Here is an 8849-nt window from a genome sequence, read left to right on the forward strand (position 1 = left end):
ATAAAATCAAACGTCAACTTGCATGTTGTGTGGTCAGTCATATGAAGAGCCAAGACTTTGTTTTTGACTTTGACACAGATTGATCAACAACGACATTGTGCACTACAACCACTACTCTAACTTCCTTGTAATCAACTACTAACTATGACAGAATGAAAGCAGACACACTGTAGGTCTCATTCTTGAGTGTTTATTTCCACCTTAATGATAATTACGAACTACTTTCCTAGCTAAATGTATAGATCTGGGTTTTCCTCAACAATTTTGCATGTGGGTTTTTTTGAAAATCACATTTTGAGAGAAACACATGTCCAACCATATACATTACTAGTAAACTGCTTTTGGTTGGGTTAAAATTCCAAACTCACAATAACTGACATTGCTAGTGTTTATGGTTTTCTACCTAAAGCTCCATTTGAAAGAATTTGGTTTTTGGTTTTTGGTTTTAACTTATTTGGCCTTGCCTTTTAAAAGCATCGTTATACTTACTATGATGTCTGATTGGTGAGTACACATAACTTTTAAAAACTGATGCATAAAAGTTAAACAGTGACTATTTCATTATAGATGGATGATCTCAAAACAACTTTTGAAACCTCATACAAGTGTTGTTGGGCTTATTTTGATTCTGTTTTCAATCCAGGTGTTTATTCGACTTATATTAGACCAACAACTGATAGTAGTCCTTGAAAACAAGTACTCGATGAGTACTAACTTCAGCTATTGATGCACCTTAGTCATATGTCATTTGTTCAGCTTCTTGCCTAATGGATTCAAACAGTGGTGAAGATAAGTAGCGTTCTCCAAAACTGGGGAAAATCACCTGCACAACAAAGATTTACCGTTGACATTAACTAATAATCTGCCATTCAATGCAAACATTACGCAATTTTTTGAAATTTATAAACTTATCAAAGATTACAAACTCACAACAATGAGCTTCCCTGCATTTTCTGGTCTCTTCCCCACCTTTATTGCAGCAGCTGCTGCAGCTCCAGATGAAATTCCCATCTGCAAAAGATTTGTTCATATAATCAACATGAAAAATAATAATTTGCATATTCACAATTACAAATGTACAGGTTCATATGTATCAGGAAGAAGCCTATGGACATTATAGTAAAGACAATAGCTGAATCACAAATTATCGTTACCATACCAGCAAACCTTCTTTCACGGCAAGCAACTTGGCAGTTTCTATAGCCTCTTCACTTGAAATCTGCAGTTCATAAAACCTTGTTTAGAATCCCTTATAATATATAGAAGTAGGTAGAAAAGAAAACATTGTGTAATTTGCTCAAAATCTTAGGATGTTTCAAGAATAGAAAATCTAGCATTAATACGTCTCAGTGTAATTGAAGATTGGTAGATCACATATAATAGATAATGAACGTCAAGATATGTTGCTTTATTAATTGTACATGTCAGAAAAATGTTAAAAACACTATCTATAACAATCTTTGCTGTTGACTGAAATTTATTAGAAATTAAAATTTTTAAGAGCCACATTTCTCATTTAATAATTTTATTCTGATTTAGAAATAAGACCCACCACAAGTTGTAATTTCAATAAATATCAGTCAATGGTAAAGAAAGTAAAAAAAAAGAGTGTCAGAGAGAAAATTGCTGAGTGCCAAAATTGACACACAGCCAAGCATGTAAAATCAACTTAAACCACTTCGAGTTTCAAATATGAGAACATGAAAACAATTAAGAGCTGAATTTAGGCCGAGTATGCATGACACTATGTTAATTCGACAAGACAGTCTATTTTCTCTACTTAGGATGGCTATTTCTAAACTCATGAGCTACTTTGGCTCATCGACTTTGTCGTGTTCAGTTATCATACAGAGAAACAAAATGATAAATTAGGACCTCCTATTTTTTCCTTGCATATGTTTGCTTACTCTGTTTAATTAATTAATCCGAAAATTTTAAAGCATCTCCTTCAAACAAGGGCCAGGAATATATTTCGCAAGGAGACAATAACCTGCGTATTACTAAAAAGTTACAAGTCCTGTAAAATTTATTTGGCATATAACAACTGCATACAGTACATTATGAAATATTTGAAAAATACAATCAATATCCGCTACTAAACAAATTTTCATTTCCACTATGACATTGTTTGGTCATTCATGGAAAGATAGATATTCATGCATTATTCTAGTGCATTCAGAGCAGAATTGGACTAGCCAGCTTTTGGATCAAGATTGAAAATTGAATGCCAATGTATTAGTGTTAAGAGCTACCTCAATAACTTCATCTAGGATATTAACGTCCAGAATGCTGGGAATGATGCCAGCACCAAGTCCTTGGATCAGGTGCTTACCTTTTACATGTGTGCAAATGATAAAAAAAAGTCAGTAACCAGCAGCCTCTAGTAGTTTACGTAAGGACTGCTCAAGATTAGAGAATAATTTTGTAAGAATTTATGTATGACATCTGAATGAAAGAGACATTTAAACAAATAAAATAATTAGTACCTAGATTACAATTAAAGTTAAATGATGAATTAGCTGATAGGTTAAAGTATTCATACCCCTTTTACTTGTCCTTTAAAATGTCAGTGTCGTTTATAATAAAGATTACAAGTATCCAGAGAGAGTTTATGTGGGGTTGGAGGAGTGAAAGAAGGAGAATAACCTGGGTCAATTGGGATAAAATATGTAAACCAATGACCTCGGAGTCAAGGATATCAAATTGTTTAATGAAGCTCTGTTAAGAAAGTAGAAATGGAGGATGGCTACGGAGAGCAATTGATTGTGGAAGCAAGTCTTGGAATCTAAATACAAGAACTGGATAAGTCTTAAAAAGGAATGCAAAATGAGACACAAATCTAGGTGGTAGAGGGATTTGAGGCAGATGTGTGGATCAACAAATCAGTGAGAGAGGGATTTGAGGCAGATGTGTTGGTTGATAAATACATGACATGGAAGATAGGATGTGGCAAAAATATATAATTCTGAGCTGATAGGTGGAATGGGGAGGAGACATACGACAAAAAGTAGTACAAGTTGTTTATGAATTCTAACCTTTAAGAGGGCTTGGTGGAGGAATGGTAAGTGGGAATGGAATTTGGAGTGGAGGAGAGAATGGTTCCAATGGGAATTACCCCAACTGGAACATTTAAGAAAGGAGCTGTTAGATATTATTCCAGTGAGAGATGTAGTTCAAAAAGTTGTAGAAGATCATGGCGGTATCAGCAACTCATCTTTTTGTTTGGCGACTTGCTCTAAATAGAGTTACAAATGAGAGTAGTGTTTTCAGGGTTTAGGAGGGGAGCAGTGTGGAGGAAGTAGGAATCTGTGAGTGGGAGAAGATGTCCAATTTAGTATCCTGGGAGAAAAGTTTAGAAGGTTTATATTAGGACCGAGTATGTTGGTGTTGTCATCCGTTTATTCTGCAGTATAGCAGACTCACCAATGCAGTTTGAAATAGGCAGATTTTAAAGTGGTGAAAGGTGGTAAAATCACCTGGCTTTCCTCCATTCAAAACTGCACTTTCAGCTGGTTCCACACCATACAGCTGCGGGAAACGAAGAAGAAATTATATAGTTAGCATAAGAAAACTTGTCCCATGATCACTGCCAGCATAGTATGTACGATAAAAAATTATACCTTGATGTCTGGGTTTTTTTCCTTGAGGAATTTTCCAGCACCTGTTATTGATCCTCCAGTTCCTATCCCTGCAACCAAAGCATCAATTTTCTCTCCTGAGTCTCTCCAAATCTCAGGGCCCGTTGTCTCATAATGAATCTACAATGATGGAAAATTATTCAGCTGCAGTTTTTCTTAATGCAACCACCAAATTAGAAATGTGTTGTGAATAATGAGAATACACTTGGGTTGGCAGGATTATCAAATTGGTTGAGAAGGTAACCATCAGGCGACTTGGCTAGTAGTTCTTCTGCCTTCTCAATAACCCCAGCAATTCCTTTGGCTGGGTCTGTAAGATATACCTCAGCTCCAAAGGCTCGTAGTATAATTTTTCTCTCAAGACTCACATAAGATGGCATAGTCACCTGAAGTTTATAGCCCCTCAATGCTGCTATGAATGCCAATCCTATGCCGGTGTTACCACTTGTGTACTCTATCAGAACAGTCTTTTCAACCATAAGTAAAAAATACTAAATTTAGTTAGTATCTTGAACAAAACAGATAATATAACAAGTGTCTGATGAGTAGTAGAAAGGGCCAATCTTGAGCATTATAAGCAATAATAATATTAGACAATCTCAGTAAACCATGTTTTGTTATTATGATTTGAAAAACATTATTGTCCAAAACTCAAAAAATATCATTACAGGCCAAAGTTGAAGGACATTTAGAACTTGTTTGATTCTCTTCTCGCTCTTTGGTTTTAAAAACTATTTTCTAAAACAATTATACACTACTCGGCAATCAATTTCTTTCCCAAATATTATTTAAGTTTTAAAAAATATTTTCATAACACGTATCTTCTTCAATTTTCATCTTGTTCAACCTCTCTCAATTCCACATTCTACTCCGTATTCTCTGCTGAGCATCTTGTTTAGTTTCATTTTGAAAACAGAACAACTTTTGAAAATGAAAATCAAACACGCCCTTGGTGATGAAACTAGAAAAACAATTTTGTCCAAATAAAAGCCGTGTTCAGAAGTTCATGGCTGTATTGTCACATGCCCCATGCAACACAAAGAATCTCCACACCAGAATAAAAATATGTAAATGTAACTTTCACACAGCTAACCTTTCCAGGTGTAATAAGGCCCTTTTTCTCAGCATCCTCAATCATGCTCAATGCTATCCTGAGAGAGAAAAAGAAGATTATCAGGAAAAAACCTCATAAATCTTTAAACCTTACAGATCCAAATAGCTCTAGTCTGTGAAATCAAGGCATTCCATGCCTGTCTTTGACACTACAACAGGCTTGCATGTACTCCAATTTAGCAGCAATGCGAGCCACACATCCTTCCACAATGTTGTTCAGGTATACCATTGGGGTATTCCCTATCAACTGCACGGCAAAAAGAAAAATATTTCTTAAAATTTCAACAAAACGTAAAAGGAAAAGAAAATACCACAAACATGGCGGAACAGAATAAATAAGCTTTTAAAGGTAAAAGAACAGAGAAACAGCTCTACTTCAGTGACATCCTTCTTGATCGCACACTTCGGCTCCATTGTATCAACTCAAGAGCTCCTGCAAGCAAAGGGTAAATTACATGCAGCAAATGAAATTTTTTTAGCTTATCTTATAATTCGTCTGCAATAATGACAAGCTCTGCCTATTGATTCCTTGAACAATGTATGAATACCCAATCAAAATCTTTCATTTCCAAAAACCCCAACTAAAGACAAACACCTTAACAGTTGACCAATCGTTGAGCACAATATCAGAGCCAAAAGCTCGCAGTACGAAAATATGGAGATTGAAATTACCAAATAGGACTTCACTTTTATGCCTTCAAAGACAGGAAGTAAAAGCTTTGAATACAAAGGATGGCTCCCTGTTTTAGGCTCACAGAAAACGCAGAACTGAAATATATTGGATTGGTGTAAATGTTGTTAAACAATTAATTATATTTTATAATATCAAGCTAATATGACAATATAAGTCGTTGGCGTCTTCTCGCTAACATCCAAAAGTTGCAATTCTATGTTGAAAAATAGGCCTTAGACATTTCATCTGGAGTTTTCCCTCTTGGATAATTTTTCCCTCTTGGATAATTTTTCCCTCGCTTAGATGGTTTTTTTCTTCGACCAGCAAAACTCCTCATACAATTTTCTTTTTTAATAATTTCAAAATTTTCTGACGCGTCTATACAATTTTTTTGTCTGTTTTTCTTTCCAGTTCTCAAACCCATTATAGCAATTAAACAAGAATAAATTTTAACTCTTAAAACTAAGAAGAATATTGATTTTTTCGAACACGTATCCATACTACAAATACCATATATATATATATATATATACGAACTTTTTTTTAAATATCTATTCCATAATCAAAGTACTGTGTTTTTTTAAAATGCCTTTTTAGTATTATATTTAAAATAAGTGTTAAATATTTTGTTTTCCTAAACTTCAACCTCTGAAATTGAAATTAATTTTATCGATACATTTTAATATTAAAATTTGAAAATAAATTATTATTATTATTATTTTATTTTATTTATGTTAAAGTTAACATTCGAGTTTGGATTTATTAAATGGTGGTCTAAAATATTTTTTAGGTTTAAACCTCGATTAGTTCTCAAATTTATCTAAAATTCTTAATTTGGTTTTCAGATTTTAATTTGATTTTTTTAAAATGTGTAATAAATATGTTATTTTCATTAATTTTACTTAAAATGTATGGAATGAATTACGTGTTGTTTTGTTTAATAATATATTGTAATTGACGTTTTTAATCCATTTCTTTTAAGAGATTGCTTTATTTATACTAATATTTAAAGGTATAGGCACTAGTGCAAAATAAGCTTTTTATGTTTTGTATTCAACATCACATTATGAAAAAAATCGACTTAAAAAATTACCATTGACATTTTTATAAATAAATTTTGATGTCAGAATTCTCAATTTTTGATGTATATTAGGAAAATTTTATGAAAATGTTTGATGAGAAAGTAAAACTATAATCATGTTTGACGTTGAATGCTCTAATTTCAAACATCAAAGAGGTATAAGACGTCAGAATGTCACTTTTCAGATGTTATATGTTATTGAATTAATTAAAAATTTGCATATCGAGGATCATGGCTTCAAAATACATTCCCTCCTAGACTTCAGTTTATGCATAATGTTTGGTTTGCCTAGTGAGAGGTGTTGAGGTGGAATAACAATAATATGAGATGATTGTTGAGCATAATCCCTTTACATCCAAACATTTAACTTCTTCTTATCATTCTTAACAATTTTTAAATTATTCGCATTTGTTAATGCATAAGTTTGAATGACTTCTATAAATTCATTTCGTTTGAGTGAAAAATGTTCTTATTTTCCATTTATAGTCATCCATACTTGTTGGCACTGAAAACGTTGCAAACCTATCATAACTTTCTCCATCAACACTTTCCTTCTTACTATTTATAGCACTAAGTAACTTATTCAAATGCCACTTAATATTCGACTTGACTTTTAGCCTAGGTGAACTTAGCTTCACCTCTGGTGTCAGGTGACTCATCTAGATATTTATATTGAACAACTTTCCTCAATCTTTAACTTGAATAAACACGTTTCAACTTTCAACTTAGGCTAATTTAACTTGACCTTTCAACCTAAGTCAATTCAGCTCAGTTTTTTAGTCGGGGTCAATTTGACTTTAGCTTTAATATGGACAAATTTAACTCTTAATCAATTTGGCTTAATCTTTATTTGGATTGACTTAAATCAACTTTATCCCATATCATCTCAATTCAATTAAGTAGATTTTATTTTAAATAAAAATGTGTGGATTTAAATTTAGAATAATCTATTTAAATAAAAGTTAAAATAATATACATTTGAATTATTATAAATTGAATCTTGGAATTTTTTACTTATAACGTGGGAAAAAAAAAGGGGTGAAAATTTTCATATGAGTAAAGAAAAAACTACTGAGTGAGATGGAAGGGGCGAAAAACAAAATAGAAAAAAATAATGTAAAGAGCAGGAAAAATGAGAGAAAAACAATACAAGCAAATGAAAGATTCACATAAATAAGTAAAAGAGATAAAAATGAAGTCTTAAATTCTCAAATCACAAATCACGTTTTCACCTTTTATTGACACGATTTTAAAATAAATAAGGTTTAATAGCCAATTTAGTCCCCACTTTGGTTGAAAAATCTCAATTTAGTCCCTCGTTATAAAAGTGTTTTACATTAGTCCTAACTTTTAAAATAGTGGGTCAGATTCGTCCCTTTCGTTAAATATAAGTTAACGAAATTAATCGATGATGATGTGACACAGCTTAAAGCTGATGTGTTAGATTGGTCCCTCGTTAGCTTTAAGTTGTGTCACATCATCATCCATTAATTTTGTTAACTTATATTTAACAGAAAGGACCAATCTGACCCACTATTTTAAAAGTTAGGACTAATTCAAAACACTTTTATAACGAGGGACTAAATTGAGATTTTTCAACCAAAGTGAGGACTAAATTGGCTATTAAACCAATAAATAAATAGTGTTTTCTAATATGATTTTGACATATATTTTAGTCCATTTAAGTATGGAAGTCGTGACTATTATAATACTTTTATCTTTTTGGATGTTTTTTAAAAATCGTGCACCAAAGCAAGTTTGTAGTGTTTTTTTTTATATATATATTTTAGGGAATCTATTTGAAATTGTGTTCACAAGTACTTTTTTTAAATATTTTTTTTAGTAAAATCGTAAAATAATTTGAAATTGTGTTGAGAAGTGCAATATCATCTTCTTTTTTTTTCCTTTCATATTCTGTTTTTCTTTTTTTTTTATATTTTGTTTTTTTTTTCTTTTCGGATTCTTGTTCTCTCCACAAAACTCTTGGAAAAGAAATTAAAATGAGTCACTGGCATTCTCATTGAAATAAGAATTACGCTGTGGAGAAGGTTCCACCAATACCAAAACACTCTAATCTAGCTGCAGATCAAAATTACACCATTTTTTTTTTAAATTTACCTTATTTTTTGTTTCTCTAATTCTTTTTTATAAATTTACTTTGATTTGAGTGAGGCGAGTCTTTTTAACTATGAAACAATAATGTAAATGGTACTATATTTCTTTTACATCGCATCGCATCGCATGTATATGCTTTTTTCCATGTCAAATTTGATAGACTAATATAAAATTTAACAAGAACTTAGAAGGAATTAAATTGAAATTAAAGAGCTTCTTTTTAACATAA

The 8849-nt window shown here is 32.0% G+C and overlaps 1 protein-coding gene across 3 annotated transcripts; it reads right to left on the bottom strand.

Moving 5' to 3' along the window:
* Window positions 1–536: 536 nt before the first annotated feature.
* On the bottom strand, window positions 537–5581 carry LOC124821101 (cysteine synthase-like). Of its 3 annotated transcripts, none has more exons than XM_047292925.2 (11): window positions 5424–5578; window positions 5127–5184; window positions 4889–4998; window positions 4732–4789; window positions 3842–4105; window positions 3621–3758; window positions 3477–3528; window positions 2253–2332; window positions 1160–1219; window positions 931–1011; window positions 537–823 (listed from the first exon to the last, which is right to left on the bottom strand). In XM_047292925.2, the coding sequence occupies exons 2-11, from the start codon at window positions 5163–5165 to the stop codon at window positions 734–736; spliced, it is 972 nt and encodes a 323-aa protein (XP_047148881.1). In that variant the 5' UTR covers window positions 5166–5184; window positions 5424–5578; the 3' UTR covers window positions 537–733. The 3 variants fall into 3 exon arrangements, with proteins under 3 accessions (XP_047148881.1, XP_047148878.1, XP_087951777.1); XM_047292922.2 differs by lacking the exon at window positions 5424–5578 and adding an exon at window positions 5347–5402; XM_088095651.1 differs by lacking the exons at window positions 537–823; window positions 931–1011; window positions 1160–1219; window positions 2253–2332 and adding an exon at window positions 3259–3339 and having other exon boundaries at window positions 3424–3528; window positions 5424–5581.
* Window positions 5582–8849: the final 3268 nt, after the last annotated feature.

This window comes from Vigna umbellata, chromosome 8 (genome assembly GCF_029865625.1).
Source record: "Vigna umbellata cultivar VRB3 chromosome 8, Vumbellata_1.0, whole genome shotgun sequence".
Classification (NCBI taxonomy): domain Eukaryota; kingdom Viridiplantae; phylum Streptophyta; class Magnoliopsida; order Fabales; family Fabaceae; genus Vigna; species Vigna umbellata.

Coding starts and splice junctions, on each gene's coding strand:
- LOC124821101 (XM_047292925.2), bottom strand. CDS start 5,165: ATGGAGCCGAAGTGTGCGATCAAGAAGGATGTCACTGAA. Junction 3,759..3,841: donor ATAATCCTGCCAACCCAAGT/GTATTCTCATTA, acceptor CCATCATTGTAG/ATTCATTATGAGACAACGGG. Junction 3,529..3,620: donor AAAAAAACCCAGACATCAAG/GTATAATTTTTT, acceptor CGTTTCCCGCAG/CTGTATGGTGTGGAACCAGC.